At 35.3% G+C, this 27,012-nt stretch overlaps 1 protein-coding gene across 1 annotated transcript in view; it reads right to left on the reverse strand.

The window, feature by feature from the left end:
- The window catches only part of LOC149772709 (uncharacterized), a 117,478-nt gene that overhangs the window by 37,785 nt on the left and 52,681 nt on the right, over positions 1-27,012 (reverse strand). The window contains exons 12-20 of the mRNA XM_089947459.1: positions 26,880-26,976; positions 23,518-23,640; positions 22,147-22,216; positions 20,651-20,774; positions 19,188-19,261; positions 17,080-17,191; positions 8,460-8,563; positions 5,886-5,988; positions 5,298-5,451 (exon numbers count right to left, since the gene is read on the reverse strand). Coding sequence (XP_089803585.1) covers positions 5,298-5,451; positions 5,886-5,988; positions 8,460-8,563; positions 17,080-17,191; positions 19,188-19,261; positions 20,651-20,774; positions 22,147-22,216; positions 23,518-23,640; positions 26,880-26,976 — 961 coding nt within the window. The remainder of the gene's footprint in view (positions 1-5,297; positions 5,452-5,885; positions 5,989-8,459; positions 8,564-17,079; positions 17,192-19,187; positions 19,262-20,650; positions 20,775-22,146; positions 22,217-23,517; positions 23,641-26,879; positions 26,977-27,012) is intronic.

A 27,012-nucleotide genomic window follows, 5' to 3' on the forward strand; every position in this document is an offset into this window, starting at 1 on the left:
ACCAGGAGTCAGAGTGACATTAACATGACTGTATGACATTTTATTTAATACGAGATTGATCTAATTGTTACACATTGCTTTTAGCAATGTTACATATTTTCCACTGGGGCATCAACGACTCATTCGTCCACCAGCACCTTCAAGTAGCATTGTTTTATCAGAGAGTATGACCGCGATTGCTCTGTAAGGGTTACCCGAGTTTACGTTAGCTCTGAGGTGTAAATCAACAGCAGATTGTTTGGCTAAATCAAGATGCTCCAGCGAAAATTAATAAATCGGATACATACTCGTAAAATCCAACTGTGATATTTGCAAACCAGTATCAATATTTTGATCACGTCCCATAAATATCATCAAACGGTGATATACACGTGCTACATTATTAGTGCCAAAATTCAATATTATATCCTCGGATGGTTCTTGATGTCCGTTTATTCGCAAGGATACTGCAGTGATACCAAGTTGATCAAATATCATATGAGAACGTTCTTGATTGTTTAATCGTAAATTAAGTTGAAACGCAACAAAGACGTGTCTTGGTGCCGCAACACCTTGCTGTGATGATATATGCCACGTGAATAGCCCATCAACATAATTTTGATTAACGTCAGTGGTGGTTGTTAGCCACGACAGTATTGATTTACTACCTTGATCCATGAAAGAAATTAACCGCTGTTCTGCAGCGAGTGACGGAGTCATCACCGGCATCCACAGAGCAAGTCTTTTTATATTTACTTTACCGTCAGCAACGCCAGCTGCTCGCCAGATAGCATCATTGTCATCACCTTTTCGATGAAGAACAACTGTGTGTTTGGCTCCGAAAATGGCCTTTCTAACATTTCTGCAAAATCCAAAGACGTGAGACAGTGGAATCGCACATGAAAATTCTCTATTATTACCTTTCAACATTGATTTTCGTATTCCAAACCCTAAGTTGTACTCTGGGCTGGGTCTTAATATCGAAAATGCATCACCTGGTCTAGGCGGCATTCCAGCGGGTTGTGGATCAACCGCAGTATTTCGTGCTGTTTGTACCTCCAAATACGGTATTCCATCAGGAAAGTTAGAATTGTCTTTGGCGAACATCATAGTTGGGCCAGCTGATCTATTGCAATCATCTGAATATCTTGCCAGCCCAATAATTGTTGTAGCAACATCAACATTATCTTGAATTGTCTCAATTTCTTTGCCGTCTATGAGATATCTGGCGCTGGAAAATAGTGCCATGATGCCATTATTTACAAAGCCAACTTGGACATCAGCTGCATATGGTGTATTAGCGACAACATTTGTTACGATTTCACCTGTAACTTCAATAAATGCTTCCGCGGGCAAGCAATATCTACTTGTATCCTGCACTTGTAATTCAATTCTGCCCCGCTGATTTGGTTCTCGTGCTTCATAAGAATAGTACTGATAATCGCGCACTGACTCATCCTTGAGTACTGGTGCATCCATATCGAAAGCTGGATCAGACACGCGTTTAAACATTTTGTAGTAAATCATAGTCATCTAAAACGAAAACCACTTCCTGATATCACACTTGTATTTATTGGTTGATCCAGTATCTCTGCTAGTTTTTTATTTGCAGCTTGATTTATTACTTTACTGACATCTGCAGGCATCTCTGCGGTGGCTGGTAATTTGACTGGTCTGCGTAATCGCGCTAATCTTTCCTTGATTGCAGTAAATGCCTTGCTGGCAATATTACCGATAGCACCAGGAGCTTTATCTTTAATAACATCAATAGCTTTCATTGATAGTTGTTTTGCAATCGGCACTGCCTTGGGTGCTAGTCTTCTGAATAAACATTGAATAACATCACCTAGTCCATCTCCGTAAATTGCTCTATAAACAGGTAGTCGTGAATTTATTACCCTGACCACGACGGGTCCACGGTGAGCGTTATGTATGATCATTATTATTTTTTTAATCTAACTCGATGACTTTCAGTCAATGATTTCATCGATAAGTTCTCGATACGCGTGAACATCCATGATGCCGCCGCGAAATAATCGCTGACAGATATCAGCTGCTTTATTAATTATTTCTGCCCAGTTATTTCCGGCACGCCTTCCTCCTAAGAATTTCTAATCGTGATACGTCATTGAGAACACTATCAGGACAAGTAATGTGACTACCAAGACCACTACCAGTAGCACCGGGAGGTCCCCCTTCTTCAAATTACTTAGCTAACTCCCGCCGTCGTTTTTCTAATGGTGGCCGAGGTGTAGTAAGTTGATATGAAGACGGTAGAGGTGTATCAAGCTGATATAAAGGCTGCAGGGATGGAATACATTGAAGTGAAGGCGGTAGCTGTCTTTCTACTGATGGCGGAGGTGACTGAGTGGATAGTTGTTGTTCTGCTTGTTTCACTTTCTCATTATAAAGTCTCTCTACTTCTTTAAAAAACCCTCTGAATTCTAAATCATCATCTCTGGCTTGCTTTTTATTTTTGTATATACGATATATCCATTTGATAAGACTATCATCGTTTATTTTTTCAAAGCCAGGCTTTAAGATACTGGATTTATTAAATATACTAATTAATGTTTTTTCAGGTAGTTCCTCACTTTTAGTATTTCTAATATCTTCGACAAACCCTTCTCTAAATTTTTTAATCATTGCAACATTTTCTTTTATTGGTTTAGGTGTAAGTTTTTCTTTTACTCCAGCTACTTCAGTACGAATTTCACTGACCCCTTTAAGTATTTCTTGACCAACAGGAGGATGAGCTGCAGCTATATCAGTTGGAAGTTTTTGTAAAATCTTTTTTGTTTGTTTAGTTCTCCTTGCAATTTTTTCAGTTTGCTCAGCGGTTTGTTTTAGCGTTGGAAGAATACCTTTTTTCTTTCCTCTTCCGTAATATCTCCCAATAAAGCTCTTTCAGTGACCGCCGCAACCTTTTCCGTAGCTGTTGTAACGGGTTTAAATAACTGTTCTGTACCCGTTACAAATTCAACTTTTGCTTGCTGTCGTTGTTGAAATTTTTCTCTAAAACTATCGCGGACAGGAAGAAATTTTTTAATTGCTTCTAATCGCTCTCGCGCTAATCTAACACTATATGCTTCTCCGATATTTGCTATTATTATTGATTTTATATTTTTTTAATTCACATAAATCCTTTGGGTTTAGAAATGCTTGCATTTTTAGAAATACAAAGTATTTTTGGAAACACGAAGTGTTTCTAGCAGCAGAGAGACTGAACCACACCAATTATTTCGTCTAGTAGACCCTTGTATCGAGAAGTAGTTATATAGGTAGATATTTTTCATGAGATAACCCTTCTGGTCAGCGGAGAAAGCTTATTTATCAGTGTTTTCTGACTAGAAGGGTTTATTTGTGAAGACAAGATCTTCTATCAAGAGTGTTTTCGATAGAAGGTTCTGTTGGACGAAATAGTTGGTGGGTTCAGTCTCTCTGCTGCTAGCCGTTTCGGACTAATATTTAAGTTTTGGTACAATATTTAGGTGAATTTAATATCACATTTTGTAAAGCGAATTTTTCAAATGAACTTTTCTTCAAACAAATGAAAGAAATCACTAATTCATTGAGGATTGTTTATTTCTCTTCATTAGTACCGAATACATTTCATAGTGTGGTACAAGAAAACGGGATATTTTAACGAGTGGCGAAATATATCGTTTGTGGTAGCTCAAATGAAATATATCCAATATTAACACAGGAAAAGATAAGAAAATTATTTTATTATATACATATTTTGCTCCAGAATCGAAGCTTACAAGATTAAACTCGCTGTTCAGCACAACACCACCCCATTTTTATTAGTTCACTTTACTTGTTCTTGCTGCTCATTTTAATATCAGCGATTTAAGAGAGCAATATAATTTAATGGCCTAATCTGCCACAGTAAATTATATTTTGGACACTTTGTAAATTTTTTATATTTGACCACCAAACAAGTCCAATTCAGCAATACATCACAGTGGATTTATCATTGTTGTCAAGAAATGAAGTGGAAATGACTTCAAAGACTCGAAAGGCGTCGAGTAAGATTTCCATAGCAAAATTAATTTAAATGCCAGGAATGTGCAGTTTCTATTTAGCTCTACCAGCTCACATAGTGCTGGTTCTTGTTGATGCAGATATAAATTTTGTAGCCACTAAGAGTCAAACGTCTTATGTCATGATAGGAAAGCTGTTATTTTCAAGTGTGAAAAAAATAGGAATGAAAAATACGAAAATTATTTCGCCAATAAGTTTCAATGTTTACGCCTAAGGGTACAATAAAACAACAAACGTATTTTCCTATCATCGGATGAAGAAATACAAGGAGCCGGGTATGGTGTAAGAATACGCCTAGGCCGCTATACATACGCCATGTGAAACTTGTTCTTTCCTCCGACTCGTAAAAAATTACGAGTGTGGTTTATACTTATTACATACCCTTTCTGCGATGCTTTCCTAATATTTTTCGCTATACGATGCGAATTAAATCAAAGCAGCGTAAAGTGATAACATTTCGATTCGGTTCAACTAAGGATGCCAACATGCGGACGAAAATGAAAACAAGAATACTGTTTCAATTTAGAATGTTTTTATACAAAATACAGATTGGAACATCCGCATCGAATGCTACATCAACCATGTAAGATTAAATGAGTATGTAATAAATAGGTTTGATTATTAAAAATTATTACTATAATTAGTAATTTAGTAATAAGATATGTTGAAAAAATCGTCTTTCCAACAAAATAACACTCTGAATTGTATCTGGATATTGTTAGCGTCATGCACAAGGAAGCGAGCATTACAATATCCAATCTTACAAGTAAAAGAGTTTTGGAATCATAAATCACAAAACGTGGGAGTATTAATTATAATAAACAATCAAAGCACACTCGAGCCATTGCGCCAATAACGATTAAAAAAACTAAATCGGAACTAGTATTACGTTGAATATACATGAACGGCAACTAGACTGAAATGATTTATCATTGATCAAAACATTTCTAATTTTATTAGTTTCTTTTCTTCAAGCATGAACTCAAGAGAAAATTTTTTGAACTCGTGCATATAATTCCATAAAGTTAACAATACTTTTGGTATGGTCCTATTTTGCCAAGTATACTTTAGCATGTGGCAGTTCTGTTTCATTTTCCGGCGACTTTCTTACGCTATACCACATTGTAGAGGTATTTCCGATATGATTTAAGCAGAAAAATAACGAAGTATTTCAGATGTATACTGGATTCAGAAATTGAAGAAAAGCCATCGAAATATAGTCGAATATTATACATGCTTCGAAACGCAAAAGTATCTAAATCTCACATTACCCCATCCGAAGGACAAGTAGTAAGCTATTCGTGACTTTTCTGTTCCAAAAACTTGAACCACTTTGGTGTAGAGATGCAATCCTTCCACTAGCATCCATATAAAAACTGCAGTATAACTGTAGTGTAATATCAGTGCCACAATACGGCAGACAAGCTGAAAAAGAATTTTGAGGAATATTTTGAATGATTGCTAAAGTTAACTTTATTCAGAGTCATAAACTGCAGCATGAGAAAATCTGTTAATGTAGACGATGATGTTCTTTGTTCTAAGGTGTACACAGAGGTGCTTTTTATATGGTTTATAACCTGCTACCCGGTGATATTCTCAAGAATATTTACGTTATCCTATTCTTATATTTGGTGTTTGTAAGCGTTTATCTTTGCCAATAAAATACTGTTGTAGTTGTTTCGTTATGATAAGTGTCTGTTGATCCCAAATGAGCATTACGAAAGGTTCGATTGAAATTAGGTCAAATAAAAGAAAGTTGAGAGCTTGTCTTTTATCGATAACGGGTAAGAAGCCCGACAGGCACATGACTGAGAACAATGTACTTGCTAAGAGTGAACATTATAACCTGTTTCATATACCTGGTGTTGAGTCGCTTTGATTCCAGCCAGGAAAGCTACTTGAGCCAGTCCTATAGCAATACAAAGATTTCTGTGAACAGCTACTCGTTCTGAGTTCAAGGACCTAAAATCGACATTTAAAAAGGTATGCAACTGTGACAGAAAACAAGGCAAATGAAATGGAATGAAGGACCAATGTCCTTCAATGATATAAATGGATAGTAATTTCCAAATAACAAAAAAATGCGTCCGTAGTGTTGGTCAAACAAATGACATCTGACAATTTTAGGGCAAACTGCATAAATGCAAACTGATCCTTAACCTAATGAAAGAAATAAGAAATGACATCCTTCGATCTGTACTTTGTTTTCAGGTTGTCTAAGAATCGCATATATGATACACCTCGGCCAACACTCCTATGCAACGGTATTGCATAACAATGATCCAGTAAATTTTAACATATTGGACGTTGTCAAACACGTACAGGATGCTGTTAAGTACTGACACACCCAAGCAAGTTTGTTGCTAAAGACGATGACGTTGCATCAAGCATATCATGACTCAACAGTGCTTCAAATAACCATACATCGAAAACAAAATTACCTCACTTTGGACGAATAATGTCATTATTGCAACACTAAACTTGGTGGTTAGATGCTACCTGTAGAAAATCACACGCGTTGATAACTGCAACACACTAAGAGTCTTTTCTTTGAAATGGTTTTAGCGCAGAATGCGAGGATTGTACCTATTGCGTTTAAAAACTGTTTTGAATTATTTACATGCAGGTATAGAAAATAGGGCCGTGAACCTTTCAAGGTAGCACGCGGCAGACATTGCGATATACCAATAAAGTCAAAATAAATTCTGCTGTTTTTTATCCCTCGTTTTTGATTGGATTTCAATATGTGATAAGAAAAGGAAAATAAGGTTCAAGCATTGTGTTCGTGAATATTAAGCGGAAACGATGGATTAAAGTTTAGATGACTCATGAATCAAAGCAACATATTACCATCAATATATTTCACACAGTATGAGCTGTGGAGCGGCACGTGAATCAGGTCATGTCATTCTATGAATGTATGTGCGATTTAGTCTTAGAATTAATGTGTAATGTATATTTAATTTATACTGAGTGCTTAACATTTACCTGTGGTTGTAAATTGTAAACAACATGTTTGGTAGCTAACTTTTGTCCATGATTGCAAGTAGTAAACAATATGCTTATGCAACAAGAGTTCATGGTGATCTTGTTTACAATTAGACAAGGTTTTTCTGTTTGAAATGTTATTCTATTGCATTATAGGTTAAATGAAAATGTATATAAATAGGGGTTGGATACAAAGTAACTTATTCACGATTTAGACTAGCTGTCAGAGAGGAATTACTTATTTAAATATTCACTGGAATTATTAAAGTGTTTTCACCATTTGGATTTATGCACACTGCTTTGGATTACTGAGAACTCATTCAAAGACTTTCAGGATTCCATCACTGTTATTTATATAAAACATTTTACAGTTTTGGACTTGTGATAGGACATCTATATTATTTCTAATTTAATTCACAATATTGTAAGTGTCTCTTCAATGTTCACTTCATATTAAAGAGAAATAAATTTATGATTTTACTAAAATTTTTGGTTTCACTTTTTCTGTTACATATGGTAAGACATAAATCGTAAAAAACGAAAACAAGATTTTTGTTTGTGCTGTTGGAAGTTTTGGTCTCGCCCTTGAGATTTCTGGGTTTGCCCACGGTATCTAGCAGTACAAACACTTTAATGTACAATAATGATTGCATTCGTGCGATCTCTTGTGAGAATAGAGTTTGAAGGAACCAACAATTATCATCCATTAGAGTATAATGTACCAGCAACTCTGTCGGTTCCATTTTTTCAAGTTTTTTTTGTAATTAAAGTCATATTATAAAATTCGTGAACATTTTCAAGGATCCAAAGCTTCGCTGCTTTATTCATCTGACGACTCAGTAATGTAATTATTCATGGCCTCGTAACACTTTCCAGGACACGAACTGCGAAATATTAAATATTAAATATTGCGAATTGCGAATTATATTTGGACATTTTCCTCAGAACCAAGGATTATTTCATTTTCAGACTGTCAGGTGACAGAACAAGTTCACCGTCTAGTATTTTTGAAGAACCAAATACATGAACGTCTGAAGTTTTGCAGGAGCAAGGAAATCGAAAGTGTCTCCTTTTTGGAGAAATTCTGAGTCTGATAGTATAACTGTCTGCGTATTATCATTGCAACAATCTGACAGAACTATAGATTCTATATGTGCGAACGAGAGCATTCACGATAAATCAAAGATTGCTCGTGAATAGTGAAAAGATGATCAGAAGAAAGTTATTTTAAAACCATAATTGTAATTGTCAGGTTGTGTATTAATTGATTTTATTTAATCAACCTTTCGATTTTGGTAAGCTGGGTTGACGGTAAACGGTTTTTTTGACTTACCGTGTATTTGTGACAGTGTGTAGGTTCTGAATGTAACATGGAATGCATTCAAGGAAGGATATAAATGTGATGCAGTACATGCGTGTTTTTGAAAATGAGAGTGAATACCTACTGAACACACGTGAAAACTGTGACGGCAATGAACATAGAGATGAGAGAAACACTGCATCCAATGTACGTAATAACACTAAGTGCCAATTCATGCTCCTTAGGAATCTGAAATCGCAATTATATGAAACATTTAGTGTAACATAATGTGTATAACTATGCGAGAACATGTAAAGATATGGAAATCGTGTTTCCATTAGTATTACATGCAATCTTCAAACAATTAAAGTTATAACGTAAGATATGGCGATGAACAGTGCCAACACTATTCCCTACAACTTACTAGTCACATCTAAAATCAGTTATTTATTACACGTTGATTGCATATGTAGCTTCGTGAATCGATATACGAAATTTTTTTCGTGAAATTACGTAGGCCTGGAATTTCAAGATTTAAAAACTTGTATTCGAAGCTGCCGAATTCGCATTTCATACGTAGTGGTTACTTGATACACAACACAAGTCATAGTCCTGCATTTTAAAACAAAAGAAAACAAAAAACCTAAACAAACAGCACATTATGTAAAGAATATGTCAGAAATAGTTTCACTTGTATTGGAAAGGAACTATATAGAGATTGCTAACGACTTAAAATACACTGACTCTTAGCAAAGACTCTTTGAAATATATGGTTGCTATTTCTTGCCATTTAATGTTATATTTAAGTACAATATTTAATTCGCTGACCAGACAAAAGATCTACTAATAAAATAAAGTCTCTTGAGAGTTGTTTAACGAATTGTTCTTACTGTTGCGAAAGAAATGTCTGTGGCTATATGTTTTTCTTTACAGAGAGGTTCTAAACTCCGATAACATTGATTTTTCAATTGCCCAGACAATTTAAAGCAATTTAACATTTTCTCCTTGAAAGGACAAGTGATAAGATCGTAGCCTCTTGTCATCTTTGAATAGCTTGTACCGCCAAATGAATTTGCCAGCATATCACCTGTACAACAAGATTTACACATGAATCGATTATCCACTTGTCTCGGCTATTTATCTGTCCTTTTATTTTGTGAAAATTTCATGTAAATTAGCCACAACTATTAGACCCGAGAAAGATACTTAACCAATCATAACAACATGACATTATTATGCTCTGAGCGTGTGAAAAATGTAAAACACCTCTGTCCCTCTCTGCCTGTCTGTATCACTCACACACACATCATATATATAGGCATATCCTACCGAATAGTGATTCATGTTCTTTGAGGTGAGTGTATTTGTGAGATAGGCGTATTTATGGGGAAAACATTTATTGACGGTTGGAAAATATCTGTCTGAAATAGCTTGTGTTTATTGCCATAATATTAAATAATTTTCATATGCGTTTTTTTTTAATTGTAGCTAAGTCACGGAAATGTTAAGTATCTAATAATGGAAACTGACTGTACAAGGAGATTTCGACATAGACTAAAACATAAGTTTTTCTTATGGAAAAAACACGTTTATCACGTATGGATGTTAGTTTATATGCTTGCAACAGATGTATGACACGTAGGCGGCATTTTGTAGAGACGGCGACTTTCGAAAAATAAAGTTGCATATATATATATATATATATATATATATATATATATATATATATATATATATATATATATATATGGATTTTTCTTCATGCAAAATATGAACAAATGAAGCACTGAGAAGGAAGTATATGATCGATATTAGTATTTAATTAAAAGTATTTCAAGGAATGCTCCTTGAAGCTTATTTCCTAATAAAATTTAGCACAATATCAGACAAATTCTTCTATAATTGAATTTTTAACGAGAAGTGGATTATAAAATAAAAATCCAAATTCACAAGCTAAACTTGTCAAGCAGGTTGAATGCCGAGATTGTTTACCCTGAACTATGGATGATATGGCATCAGAGTATGAGATAACCTTTGCCCTCAAACTCGGATACGTATTGATTTCATGGTCATTTTTTAAATGCAACTAACAGAGAACTTACAGATAAAACAAGGTTAGGAATGAACATTTCTTAAAAATTGGTTCTAAAACAAATTTATGCCAGCAAGCGAATAGTCAGGTATCTGAAAGTACCTTACAAATATAAACTGCATATTCCGACAAAGTCTTGTTCGTGTACGTCGCCATGCCTATGCTATCCTTTAACTAACACTTCGGTATTTGTATGACTAAAGTCAATACATTCATACATGAACCACTCGTATTTTGGGTCCATGCCTTATTTGAAAGCTCATGTCAGAGCACAGAATAAGACGAACCTCTTACCACTACACAAAAGCATTGCCTGACCGCATTCGTTACCACTGCATAAAACAATAACACCTTCGTACAGCTAGATGAGAATATTGATTGACCGCAATATTTATACTGCAAAATCTCCAAAACACCACCAAATTAATGTAACTTACTACATAAATACTTTCATTTCTACTGTATTTTCAGAGAGACAAAAATGCAACTGCAGGTTTTAGTAGGAAAGTAATGGCCCCATAGCCAATAAGTGAAGACGACAAAGAACTCTTATTTCCGCTGGCTGAATTGACTGTCACACACCAGCAGCTTTGCAAGTTTCCACGTTAACTTTGTTTGATAAAATGTATTGGCCTTAGGCTAGCGATAGATGCCATACAGATCATAACAAAGCTGGGGTCCCTACAAAGATCATGCAAGAGGCAATGCATAAACATGTCTTCTTTAGCTAGTAATAAGAATGGAAAAACATACTTACATGTTAGCATCTTGAATTGTCTCAAAATGTACTTTATTAGTTGTGCAAATACGAATTACATAAGCTATGTTATAAGTCCTAAAACTTGATTAAACACAGCAAAATTGTACTGTAATTTCGACGTCATATCCAACTGTAATCACATTCTCTTTACTGCACTCAAAATGAAATGAGCGCTATATTCCATCGTGTCGTTTTGTTAATTTCAGTTGAAAGAGTTCATATTTTTCATACATTATGATTTCAAACATTCACTGACAGAACAGAAACACAAATGCATTTAAGTCAAGATACTCCATCCGTGCTCAAATCACATGTACTGTGTGTGCAATTGTCATAGCTCGTATATCAATTCCATAACCAGTATAACCGAGTAAAACTGACCCCAAAACACCCCAGATCCATCCATTCCAGACCAACTAGAAAAGTTATTGCATAGGGCATTCATTAACAATATGACTCTAAATTTCAATTTAAAGTAAACTTAAATGACAATTACTTATGAATCTATAGTCGAGCGTTTAGGTGTAGGAATTTTAAAAAATGGGTTGTGCTCAGCTAGAATCTCTACTGGTTTAGTTGTTCAATAATTCTTCACAGGATTTAGAACAACAAAAGGTTATGTTAAAGTCTTTGAAGGAAAACTGATTGGCAACAATTTTGTTTACAGTTGATGAAATTGTGACACGAATCATCCATTAATTGAACTGTATCGGTGACGACCATTCATTATAAGATCAGCGACGATTAGATCAAATTCATCGCCAACGAGTAGAACGAGTACAGAAAGATGAAAACACAATCGGAAAAATAGAATAATGGTACACACTGAGACGAAACAATGCATTATAAAAAGACGGCTCAGATCAAGATAGCTATATTGCAATAGACTCGCACATAAAAACCAAATATCTCCCCAACATATAAGAAAAATGCAGACTATTCAATTCCTTGCATAGGGCAGATTTTGTTGTTGGATATTCCAACATTTCGAACCAACCCCAACACAATATTTAATAATACCAGTGACAAGAATGACACGAGGTCTATTTTAATTCCCGATAGGAAGTACATACATAGAGTCAAAGAATGAATAACTTCAAATTTTTACAACGACAAAAGTATTGATTGCGAATATTTGAAATACGAATCCAAAGTTATAATCACTCAGTGTAACAAATACACAACAAGCATAACCGTCTAAAATGTTAAATTGTTGGGGTTCAATAGCGAATGAACTGTGCAAGCAACTACTAATATAATGCAGTGTGCGGGTTATTGAAACCCAAACAACTATATATATTTTTAGACCAAGTCAATAACACACGAATTACTCCAGTGGATATTATTTGTGTTTGTTTGAGTCTTTATCAGATAACAACGTGTGTAACGACGACTTTATTTCATACAATATTTATGGCAATTAAAAACAGTTACAGAGGGTTGCCAATAACAGTCTGAAGGTCAACACCATAGATGATGCTGTCACTTGACAATTTCAGTTGGAGGCGTTAAAGTGAAATTTCAGTAACTAATGCAAACAGAATAATCAAGAGATTAGAACGCTAATGAATGATTTTAAAACACAAATTACTTTTCTATATAATAAGACCACGCTTAACACTAATCTTATGTAGGGATGCAGAAAAAAAAGATTTAACAGAGATAACCAACAAAAAAGACGATGTAAAACTGTTCGCAATGAAAGCATGATAAGAACAATGAAGTCAATTTGCAACCATGAAATTTTATATTTGAATGATCCAATCATCGTTATGAGAACGCTTGGGTTCTATGATTTACAACAAAATTAATGCTGCGACCGAACAAGCCAAAACGACCAGAAAGAGTATGTCAGTCGAGAAGTGGTGAATACAGTTCGTGTGATACAAGACAGTATTGACAAAACAGAGAAACGGAAAAAATGAATTAGAAAAGTTGTAACTCACTTGGAGCAATTGTTTTCGAAAATTTACAGATACACTCGATAAACTAAATTAGGTAAAAAGACGCTGCTGTTAAGTGGTATCACTGATATTATTAACACTGACCAAGAGTCTCTTACAACCGGAATGAACAAAAAGACAATTGCGTTAAGTGGCATCATTGACAGAGGTGATACTGAAAAACTGCAAAGAGGGGCATTAAAAACTGATTTAAACATGGAAATGTGCATAAAGAAGATACTAATGGGAATCAATGCATTAAACACAAAATCGAAAAAACAAACAAAAAGGAGATTGATGAAAGGGCAATATTACTGTACGAGTTTCTTACATAACTCTCTTCATCCATATGTTACTAAAATACGTTCTAGATCAGAAGATGCAATTAATCTTGAAATAACTAGTGAAGGGGTTGTTGAAAATAATTAGCCTAACACTAAGCTCCAGATATTAGCTAATATTAACGGAGTTAACTTTGCTCCATCCCAATTTGCTGAGTACACATTACGCACAAAGCATTATCACTTTAAAGTAAAAAGTCAGGCTTATCAACACTGTTTTTATCAACGTAAACGATGAATGTCTAATATCTTTCTCCAGTTAAAATTATGATTTTTACATTGGGTTAAAGGAGAATAATCAACGGTTGGTTGCTCATTAGAGCTAAAAAAGAGAACCAGTAGATAACTCTGCAGTTTAAAAGAAACCACGTACACACTACCCTGAAAAGACGAATAGCTTGATGAGTGGGTTCAAAGTTGAAAATTGTTGGCTTCCAAAAAGCCAAAATTAAGAAAAATCTCAAAGCATTAGCAATGAAGAATTAGAAAAAATACCAAAGACTTTAATGAAGACAGGGCAGGACCTTTTACTAGTTGAGTGAAAAACTGAAAGAACAAGGTCTGGTCACTCAGTACTCGAAGAACCTGGATGACGCATTTTCTCTGTATATATCTACTCGTAGTGATGGTGTTGGTAGTGGTATGGATGGTTAATGTTGAAATCAACATTTGAAAAACAAAGACAATCAAAAATGGATGTTTTATTTAACCATTCTGTCAAATATTCATACACGTAATTGCAATTTGTGATGGGTGTTACTGTGGATGTTGTTCACAGGTTGCTTTGATCATTCAGCGCGCCATCTTGTGTCGTACTGAGAGGTACAACGATTGCATAAGAATTGATAACGAGAGGCTTATTTAGCCTAATAAACAGCGGAACATGTCTTTTACTGTAAATATTTCACAATTAGAAAAATATAACTTAGCGAGTTAAATTCCTCAAAGCGACATATAATTGTGTCATTCACACACCCTAGCAACATTAGACCAGAACTCTGCAACCTTGTAAACGAAAGGCCAACCCAAATATCATGACTGTACGTTGTAGTTTGGTCATGTCGTTGGACATGAAGTTAAAGGAGATGTTGATAATGGCGTGGTAAATTGTGTGGGTGTCTACTTTACAGCAAGATAATAGACAACATAGTAGTGGTCTCAAGCTAGGGTACAACAAGGCATCTATTTCAAATCACGATGTTATACAACATGGGAGTGGACTCAAGCCGGTGTACAACAAAGCATCTATTTTAAAACACGATAATAGATGATAATAGACAACATAGTAGTGCTCTCAAGCCAGTGTACAACAAGACATCTACTTCACTTCACGATAATAGACAACATAGTAGTGGTCTCAGTCCAGTGTACAACAAGACATCTACTTCACTTCACGATAATAGACAACATGGTAGTGGTCTCAATCCAGTGTACAACAAAGCATCTATTTTAAAACATTATAATAGATGATAGACATTATGAAATATCGATATGGGTTTTGGGTCATTTTCTACAGAAAGGATATTAAGGGAATGAAAACTATGTGTAAAGACAGGCGCTTAATTCCATGAAATAACATAAAAGATTGTAGATATTTTGCAACAAAACAAAGAAATACACTTTAAGTCTCGGGTTTCCACTTCAATTAAAGGTATTGTTGTGCTCATAAGGTTACAGGTTTACGTCGTCAACCAAACACTCATCATATATTAATAATGCTACTTTTTTCTGTGAGGATATGCATCTGGTGATGGTACCATCTGAGCAAACCAATCAGCTGTTAAATGTCTTTGCGATGGAATGAAGATTCTTTGTACATCTCAGACTAAGTTCGTTTAGAACGCATTTTTGTTTTCGCAAAAAAAAATTATTTTCATTTTTTTCGGTCATGTGTGAGTACAGGTTTGCCCTTAACCCACACAACTCGCTGATTCGTGTGTTATTTAACTCATTGACGTTTGGGGTTCCTTAAGGACTAAACAAACTGTCCAGGAAACTTTTATGATTTTATCACGTGCTTTAGAATTGGTTGCTCAGGTAATGAAGTCTTCATCTCTGGTTTATTTAACGAGGAAAATTTCATTATATTGTATTACTACATTTAAAGAAAAAATTTAGTAAAATGTTACGATCGCGATCTGTAGTCACAATAGGCAAAGAGAGATAAATATGACTGTGTTATGTTTATACGACTTTCTGGAGAAACGGGCCAAACGGGCCATATATTGTCTTTTACATTTTTATTATAAATCGAAAGAAACGAACAAGAAAAATGAAAAGGATAAAGGGTATTAAAAGTTTTGAATTGTTCTCTACTTTGTAAAAAATATCACAATAGGTCCTGCACGCTTAAAATGGTATTGAGCAAAAATATGTATGTAAATCAACTAAATACTATTTTGCAATTAATGATGATAATAACATCATAAAAAGAAATTTCCATCCTTGCTTATTTAAGCTCACCTCAGTATCTAACTCTGGTAACATTTTGAAATATTAACAAAGTATAAGCTTGAATCTGTTACGTAAGCGTAACCTATTCATCTGAGAGGATTTATGGTGGAGCTGGTTTGTACATAAAACGTGTACTGTGAGCCTCTTGACAAAATGGTACATAGTGCCATATGTATAAATTAGATACATTTAAAGCGATGTGAAGAAACTCGTACCATGCGTAATTTATGTAATTAGCCGCATGAAACTAGTAATACAAAACAAATCTGATAAATCTGTTCTTGTTGTCCAGACCTCCCATTAGCTATCCACTCATTAAGCCAACAAGGCAGAACAACAAGGCCAACAACAGTTATACCAAGATTAATCCACTAAAATGACGAGCAATATGAATACGAAAATGAGACGCACTATCGCTCTTTTAATTCCGTTGAAAATAACTAACATATATGGTTTTCAGCGAAATATAGTCTGATTTGCAATTGCGCATATGAATGTAAACTTCTAGATTTTGTATGCAAACTATCATGGCTGATTTGAAAGAATAAAGAAAAATGAAGGAAAAAAAATTAATTAACCTTAAAAACGTTAAAATAATTGAATGGTCAAAGCGGACACCGTAGACTCGAAACGTTTTTTAGTGCAAAACTCAAAATCCCTGCTTCTGCAAAAAGGGAAACAAACAAAAACACACCCTACCCAACCCCTATACTCTCTAAAATTACAGATATGATCCAAAGATTACATTTGAATGATTGAAACGGAGCTGTTTATAAACAGGAACACAATTTAAAGTCACGGCATAAATCGTGCTAAAAATAATACCTCTTATCAAAATGTAGGCAGATAACTGATATCCTATCACCAGGTGTTCAAACACTATTGTTCAAACTGGTCCAACACTGTGGGAGTATCTGGTGAATACGTATCAATTGTCTACACGCCCTTTGATATTTAGGCTGCGCGTGGCATTGCTTGTTTGTACTAATTGGACCTTGGCAATAGACAGTCCTTAAAATACAATGATTTTAACTTTCCTCAAGTTCAAGTTACAGATGGTAGGGATCCGGACTTCGAATTTTTAATACGTCTCCAAAATTATTAATGTCCACGGGACAGCCTTAAATATTTTTATATGAACTGCAAGAGATATCATCAGTAAACAAACAACTTACTTCTACGTCTGTTATTTGCATCAAAATGGCGAAGCTTGTCGTATGGTCACAATAACACGTGGTCGTCACATCATCCATAGATAGTACTGAACATCCGTCCGTTGACCAAGTTCTATAATAAACACATGAAAATCTCAGAAAAATGTAGACTCGACTCGAACGGATTCGTTAGAGTTTCAAATCCCAAATAAGTAAATTCAGAAAATAAAGAAAATAATTTCAGCTGGTCGAAAATTACAAATTAAGAGACGCTCATATTTTTTCCTGGAGTAGAAATATCTTTCAATATTCATGAATCGTTGTAGTACAGATATCTTTCACTATCAAGGAATCTCCGGTGGAGTATTTAGATATATCAATTTATAGTCATATCGCTTCATGTGACCCTTTGATTTTAACCTATGTTTAACACAGAAATTTGTATTGTCACATTGGATAAACATCCTGTCATTCCGAACAAAAGAGAATTCTTCAAAAATATAAAGCATGCAAACATCACTTACATGTTATGAGGAGGCACATATAGAGGATCTCAAATGGGTAATGATTTAATATTAATTTATAAAACGAGTTTAATAATGTGCAGCTTTGGCTCGCAAAAGCTGGACATTATTTAACGTGTTCCATAAATTTAATATTAAATAACTGCCCATGTGAGATTCTTTTCATCACAGTTTTTATTGCAGTAAAAATGTTATAGATAGAAAGAAGAATGAATAATTTCTTTCAGTCTAACAGACGTTGTACCTTTCATTTGTTGTGCTTAAAAAATAGTCCCAAGCAAAGTTGAAATAGTGAAAGTAGATTATACATTTTTGCTAAATATAAATCAAAGAATAAGCGTCTATCTAAATAAACAAAACATTTTACAAAAGACTAAATAATATTTTACAGCAAAATGTCCAATGCGTGTGCTTCACGTTGTTTGATACGGTGCACAGTACTGGTTTGAGTTGACCTACAAAACACAGTGCCAGTGTTTACCTTGAAATTCTACATCACAGATAACAAATTACATTGTTGCAATATTTTTGTGAAAAGATCACTGGATGCAGAAATACACATATTTGCTCTAATGTATTTGCGACCGGATATTTGCAGTATTTGATTTGGATCATTAAAATATCCAGAAGACATAAATATCTTTCTGAGTCGGACTTAATCACATATTTACCGCGTAAATATGTGGTTGGATAACGTTCTGTCAGCTGGGGTGACCGGTTTATGTCTACATTCTTCTGTACACAAAAGGTGAGTTTATTTGCTTCTGTAACATTTAAACCACGCTTGTATATAGTAGGGTGGATTCTACGTTACAGATATACCGACCCTTCACCCCCATCTCCGGCATCATCTGAGCAATACCCGTAGTTTTACTTGTTGTTATTGTATTTATCTTGGGGTTTTTAGCCTTTCTTAATGTTACGATATTTTATACAGGACATAACAATCCCCTGTGGGAGTAAATTGGCATTATAGAAATAGACGAGACCATTTTTCCTCAATTCCCTTTCGCGAGTCGAATCGAAAAATGGTGACCAGAAATATTCGTTGGAAACAAAAAAAATCAGAAGGCGGGGTTTAAAAAAATGCCACACGATTGCAGACAATCAGTAAAGAGGATACTGAAGAATAATTTCATGGTTTTATTTGGACCAATCAGGATCACATAAAGTGATTTGTTAACGTGTTGTAATATCAAAAATATGAAACTGCACATACTATAGGAAAACTATACCGACTATGTGATAAAAAATCATGTCCACGTTTGATCATGTTACTAGCCTTTTTAATCGTTTAAATTTATGTTGATATCTACTTCGTTTGTAAGTAAAACTCTTACAAGGTTTATTTTCATTTTTTTAAAGTACAAGTTTGGTGCACGAAGGTCTGAAGTGCTTAATAGGATCCTTCATGCAGCGAGATATTGTATAACTATGATAGTGGCCACTACTAGGACGGGAACAAAAAATTAACATTGACAAATGGGACACACAGAAAGACAGAAAAATAAATGTGAGTGTTTATATATAAGAAATAAAACATTCACCAGAATGCCTTTTAGTTAAAGAAGATGATGCATTTCATTATTTGATCATCGTACTTACCCCTCATCGGGTTTGTAGAAAGCACACAAGTAATTCACCACACTCTTATTAATTTTCTCCTTGTGAATCTGAAACTAAGTGAATCTGAAACTAAGTATATATATGTATGTATGTATGTATGTATGTATGTATGTATGTATGTATGTATGTATGTAGCCTGCGTGGAACGTTATTTCGTGTGTATTCTATGTTCATGTACATTTAAGCTTTCCAAAAAACATGCATCGAAGTAGTATCAATCAATAAAAAATAGGTCTAGGGCGTTTAGAAAATTAAATGCATATCCGTAAAGACAATAGCTATATGTACAATAGCTATATGTACACCAAACTATTAGTTCTTTACTGGTGATAAAATTTTCAAAGCAAGAAGCTCCTTAAGTTATTTGAACAGTTGTACTTGTTCAATCGAAGAAAAAAGAACTCCAGTACTGCAAACACCTTATACGAGGCCAGCTTTGTCAAGATAGTGTATTTATTGAACAGGTAGTTTCTCAGTTTTGGGGGGTTTTCATACTGATGTCAAGTTAATTTGTTGTAACCAGATTTGAGCTATAATAATTCTTCAGATCAGTTGGATTTCAAAAGGATTAATTCTTTATTCTCAGGAAATATTTTGAGGAGTGCTCACATAGAAATTTTGGAAAGACGTTGCTTACAAATTTAATTTGGATTTCCAACACCTGAGTGCCATTATTTGTATTTCTTCAATGAACTGTAGATAAGCACAGTACTGACTACAGCATACGTCATCGTCATCCATCTTGGATTTTACATCAGGATTCGAATTTGAAATTAGAACATTTATTATTAGGACTTTTGCAATTTAATTGGTGGATTATTCTTAGATTATTTTTGGATTTGATTCTTGAAACCGTAAGTTCTTCTCCTGTTTTCATTTTTACAGAATTTTCGAGGAAAATAAATTATTTGTTAAATTTTAGAAAGCTTGTTGTTTTCACTCTTTCTGTGTTACTGTTTATTCGAGCCTAAACACGTAACAGAAGCACTGTTCATTTTTGTAATCTCTTTTGTAAACATTTTTGTTTATTTACTTATTTGCGTCTATCCCCTTTCCGTTCTGCCAATGTTTTCAACTTTATATAACAGTTTTTGACACAATTTAATTGATAATTTCTCCTTTTAACATCTATCTTTATTGTATCCTTGTTTTTCACACACCCCTTTTGTTCATACTCCTGTTGGCTAAATGTGTAATAAAGATATTCTTCACCTTGACTATAAAACTTAAGCTTTTTAAATTAAAACTTATCATCGGCCATATATTCATAATTTAAAAATTTGTATCGTGACAGCAGAAAACATAAGCCATTGGCTTCATTTTTAATATTTAACTTCTGTAATGTACCTCTTGTAATCAACAAATTTATGAAATAAAATATCTTTGCACTAAAGGATGATTTAAATTAAATATTCATTATTATAAACACTTTGATTCCTTACCAGACTAGATTTTGAGAGATGGGGAAGCTGAAAAGAATTTTTCACGGAGTATCTTTGTGTTTTCGAATAGGCTGACAAACACATCATTGGGCTCACCAGATAAACTGTTTCCAATTCTCCATTGCTGTAAAAAGAGACCAACAATTTCAATAGCTAGATAAGGAATAGATTGTAAAATAATACTGTACGCGGCATTCATGCGATACGCGATATTTTTATAAACAAACCCATGAAAGCAGGCCGCGCATGTGGTATACATGCCACTCAAGTGATCGACATGACATTTTCTACGACTACAATGAAACGAAATTTCACATGAGATATATAAGCAAACATCAGACAAACATTAATAATGTATACACCTGAAATTTATAATATATGGGGTATCAGCATTAAAAATGTTAACCTAAACTGAAAGTAATTTTGAGATAAATGTTGCAACTAATCTCTCTCCATCGTTTTGCTCGTACTCGCCACAACGCCTTCTTTTTAAATAGATAAATGTAGCTACTAATCTTTCTCTGTAGTTTTGATCGTACTTGCTAGAACGCGTTTTTTATATAGATAAATGTTGCTACTAATCTCACTCCGTCGTTTTGATCGTACTCGCTACAACGCGGGGTTTCGGGGGGATTGGCGGAATGAGGTTTCTCCTTTCTGTCTCCGGGATTCTGAGCGTATTTGTGCGGATTAATAGGCAAGTACAGCATCCTTCAGAACTTCGCTCTTGAATCACAGTACCGGTAGTACAAACAAGCTAATTCAACTGCATGCTGTTCATCATGATGCTTGGAAAACTGGGGCAAGCAAAGCGGACTTCTGGTTGCCGCTTTAAAGTCCCAGTTTTTTAGTATAAAATCCAAGAATGTTTCTGCCTTCATTTTGGTAATGTGCTAACTCACGTGCCCAGAGTCAAAACAATAAGGATCAAATTGTCGTGGTTGATCAATTTTCAATGGCGATAACTAATTCCTCAGATTGCGGGGTAGAGTCTAAGACGTCATCGGCGGAAATTGCCGATTAATGACAAAAGCTCTTTTCCCTCTGAGAAGTCAGATGTCAGCTATTGAAGTACCGATAAGACCGATTCGTACTTTAGAGAAACCTAATTCCACAATTATAGTAAACTCTGTCGTGGTGGAAAGACTCTTGGGATGAATACACAAAACTAATTAAATTGGTTACAAATATTTATGTGTCCCTGATACTTTACCTCCGTCACGAAGGATATTCTCACCTGATAGAAACGTGGTTCATAGTAACAATGCTCTATATGTACCATTCACGTGAATTTTCAAATATTCTAGGCAGGAAATATGTACTGATTTGTATTTTTTAAGGAAAATGTAAAAGCAATACTTATTCATTATATGAATTACTTGAAGTGAAGTTTGTTTTCACTTTACTCTCTCGTCATTTTATCCTAGTAAATGTGACAGAAAAATAGGATGCTTTTTGTGTCACGCTTGGAAAATGTTTAAAAAATGCATCACTACCTGTTGGAAAAATTCACTTTTGACGACGAATACATTGTGTTGAGCATCAAAATCGAAACCTGTATGTTTTCTGAAATATACAAGGATATATATTCATTCATTAACTGAGGAAAATCAATTGAGACAGAAAGACAGACTTTTTGACCTCAGCGTCGGGTGGCGTCCTCCTCCTGGTGTAATACAGTTGCATCATACGACGATTTTATATTATGTGGGTTAGTGTACACATATGGCTCGTAGACTTCATGACAACAATAATGACAACCCAAGCAACAAAATTAGATAATGTCTCATTTCCATATAATAAACTGCTATATAATTATATTATGGCTCGGTCGGAAATCTATTAAAACAACAAGTATATTTGTTTTTACTACCTTTACGACACATCATCTCTAGTATGCACTGGGCTGAGAGTGCTGTTCATTCAAATCAAAAGTGGAAATTTTACAACGATTTAAAATTATGGTGGCAATAATGTTATTTACATGTTTAGAGATATAAACATTTCCTTCCACACTAAAGATTCAGTAATACAGAAAGTGCTTAGGTCCACCCATCTGTTGTAAACTGTCAATAAGATGTGAAATATTCGAAGTTCTACTCGACAGACGGCCCCAGGTGGTAGAGTGGTTCGACTTAGAGTTCTCTCACATATAACCATTGTTAGTGTGAATTCGAGTCTCGGGTCGACCAAAGTGGGTATGTGAAAAAGATTGTCAGTAGGTTCCGGTGGGTTGGTGGTTCTTCCTGTTTTTTGTTCCAAAATATACCTGCCGACATGTATAGCCTATCATGTGCTGACTGAAAAATGGCGTTAAACCATATGGAAACACAAGCCGATCGAGCAGATCGAGCACCCTGCTATAACAGGAGGATCGGCGATGAGTGAACCCAATTATACAAAAATAATGCCCTGACATTTGTATTTTTTCTGTAATACAGCATGCCAATGTTTATTGTATATCTGAGTATAGTTTGTATTAAACATCTTTACATTTAGATATATAAGCAAGCTTATAATTAGTTAGGTAGGTAGGTCAGGTAGGTATCTTGTTAGCTAGAGTGGTATGAGATACACCCAACACAGGTGACAAAAATGCAGTTTATATATATACATTGTTATAACTCACATGATTACGTCATGTATTATTATTCTTCAAGCGTAAAATTCCTATAAAGGTATTTTGCATTATCTGAATTAGATGAAAAGGCCTAGGATAATGTTAATGCATACAGTACAATGTGTGGGTTATTTAAGATAATATTAATGCATGCAGTACAATGTGTGGGTTATTTAAGATAATGTTAATGCGTACAGTACAATGTGTGGGTTATTTAAGCTTTGGACTAAGACCAGTTTTTTGTTACCTCCGGTCCTTGCTCTAGGGCTACTGTCCCCAAAAGACAATATGTTGATTATCGTGTTTGGGATTGACCCTTCATACTGGAACGACGTAATGCTTTGTGGCGACTGAGAAGACGTGAACACTTCTGAAATGTATATAGATGTGGGATGATTATACCAATATACAAACAAAATGGCAAAGATAAAAAGGACCCGGTGAATTATCGTGGTATAACATTTACATCTTGTCTGAGAAAATTGTTTGAAAAAATATTGATGACCAGAATTCAAAAGTATTTAGACAAAATAAGCTTTCCACATCCTTATCAATTTGGATTTCGTAAGGAGGCTGGAACTATCTCCGCTGCATTTACTCTTCAAGAATGTTTGATGTACTTGAATAATCATAGCTCTAATGTATATGCTGTTTTTCTGGATAATGAAAAGGCATTCGATAGACTGTGGCATTGTGGACTACTAAAAAAACTAAAAATATTAGGAAATAATGCAAAAATATGGAGAATAATCGCCCATTCCTACACACAGTCAAGTGCCTGTGTAGCGTGTAGAGGATGTATATCTAAAACATTTCCATTACGGAAAGGCGTTGGTCAAGGGCGTGTAATGTCGGCTTTTTTATTTCTCGTGTACATAAATGACCTATTGAATGAACTTGTAATGACTAAGTGCGGGATAACAGTGAATCAGAGGAACATACCTGGCATGCTCTTGACAGACGGCACTACTTTACTAAGCTCTACGCTGAATGGATTACAAATACTCGCGAACTCAGTTTATCAGTATGCACAGAAGTGGAAATTTAAATTTAACTCTAACAAGAGTAATTGGATGATATTTAGTAAAAATAATGAAGTGTACTCATCAAATGGAATTACTCTGGGATCACGGAATATTCTTAGAGCAAAAGAGTGAAATATGCAGGAGTTACCTTTTCACAACCAATGAAAACTAATGATCGTATAGTCTATTCCTACGATAAAGATAAACGTGTAACAAACTCACTATACTCAATTGGATTAAATGCAAATGGGATGAATACTATAGTTTCTGTGAAAGTCTGGGAAAGAGTTATATTGCCGTCTGCTTTGTATGGCTTGGAACGCTGGTTTAATATGTCATATTATGACATTAAATCAACGGTATTTCGCCCGGACAGTACACGTTTTCCCTCAAAGATCGCCTATTGGATCTATGACAGCATGCTTGGGGATGATATCAAGGGAAGCTCGCATAGATAAGCAAAAACTCGTATTCCTTGGTCGCATGTGTAGAACATCAGCAAACTTAACTGCTAAAAAGGTTTTCCTCTGGGCTGTTGGAAATTTGAATTTTGACCCCCAACATAGCTACAACTCTTTTATATATGATATAAATACTGTACTCAAAAAGGATGATTTAGAAAACTATCTCAACGACTTCATTTTCACTGGAAAATTTCCAGACAAAATAACATGGAAAAACTTAATTAGGACAAGAATACAGATATCTTAAGAGAGAAAACGTGAAATGAGTATCAGAAATCCATCAGAGGGATTCGGTAGATTTTTAAAAATTAATCCAGGACTAAAAATGTATCATCTATGGAAAAAAGCTTACACCGACTCAAGCAGAAAAATGGAATATGGGACATTAATTCGTATTGGAGGAATGCAAGCAAGACCTGTACTGTGTCCCCTATGTGGCAAAATGAGTCACGACCGTATTTTGCACATTTCGATGAATTGTGCCTTAACCTTAGATGGCAGAAACCACTTGATGGAAAGTCTATTTTCGTATATGCCTCCAGTGATTTATCGTGATTTCTGTGATCAGATCGATGATGTTATACTGATTATACTACTTGGTGGTTTAAATGACATAACAGAACGTTTAGAACTTGAGGCATGGAAAAATATGATCAGACTATCTACTAAGTATTTCATTAAGATAAAGGATATTATATATTCGATTCAATAGAGAATTCACACAGAATATAAGGAAAGAAATAATTGTACTGGATTGCAAAGCGATTAGGAAACTAACTGTTTGTTGTGAGGATACATTTATTTATTCGTTTGCTATTGGAAATAATTCAGAGGACTTCATAAGTAACGAATCCACTATTTTTGTGATTCTATGTATTTCACTGCATTAATATACTTGTCTTACAATCTTCTGAGAATGGAGGAATTAAAGAATATCATCATCATCACACATCCTCTCTCTCTGACACATACACACACACACAACCACTCTCTCTCTCACACACACACACACAAACACTCACTCTATCACACACACACACACACACACTCTCCCTCTCACACTCTCTCACACACACACACACACACAAACACTATCACACACACACTCCCCCTCTCTCACACCCACTCTCTCTCACCCACTATATCTCTCACACACACTCTGTATCTCTCACACAGACACTATCTCTCTCATACCCACTCTCACCCACACACCAATTCTCTCCACACACACACACACACACTCATACTCACCCACTCTCTCCCACACACCCACTCTCACACAAATACTCTCTCTCACACACCCTCGCCCTCTCACACATACACACACTCTCTCACACATAAACAAACTCTCTCACACACACAACACACACTGTCTCACACACACACTGTCTCACACACACGCAAACTCTCACACACACGCCCACTCTCTCTCTCTCCCTTTCTCCCTCTATCAAACACACAAGCACACACTCACTCACGAGCACACTCACTCACGAGCAAACACTCACAAGCACACACTCACTCACAATCACACCCACCCTCACAAGCACACACTCCCTCACAAGCACACACTCCCTCACAAGCACAACCTCTCTCACAAGCTTACACACACACTTCCTCTCTCTTACACACACACACACACACACACTTCCTCTCTCCTACACACACACACACACTTCATCTCTCCTACACACACACACACTTCATCTCTCCTACACACACACACTTCCTCTCCTACACACACACACCCACACACACACACTTCCTCTCTTACACACTCACACACTCTTCTCCCTCACATTTCTCTTTCTCACACACTCCTCTCTCACACATTCGTCTCTCACACATTCGTCTCTCACACACAATCTCTCTCTATCACACAATCTCTCTCTCACACAATCTTTCTCTCACACACAAACTCTCACACACAAACTCTCTCTCACACACACACACACAGACACTCCTTCTCACACATACTCTCCCCCCACAGACCCTCACTCACCCACCCACCCACTCTCCACGAACCGACCACCACACATCTACCCACCCACACTCACACACCCACACACACACAGACACGCACACATACACACGATATTGATAAAGAATATAAATCTCACCAAGCTTTGGTAAAGTATAGAAGAATCCTCTGCTTCCAACATTAACCATCATTCGCTCTATCGTTTCAGAAAGTTTGCTGAATACTGTTGTAGGAATCTGCATTAATAATAATAATAATAATAATAATGAGTG

The sequence above is a fragment of the Sinohyriopsis cumingii genome, unplaced genomic scaffold (assembly GCF_028554795.1).
Source record: "Sinohyriopsis cumingii isolate HCF-2022 unplaced genomic scaffold, ASM2855479v2 utg001237l, whole genome shotgun sequence".
Lineage (NCBI taxonomy): Eukaryota > Metazoa > Mollusca > Bivalvia > Unionida > Unionidae > Sinohyriopsis > Sinohyriopsis cumingii.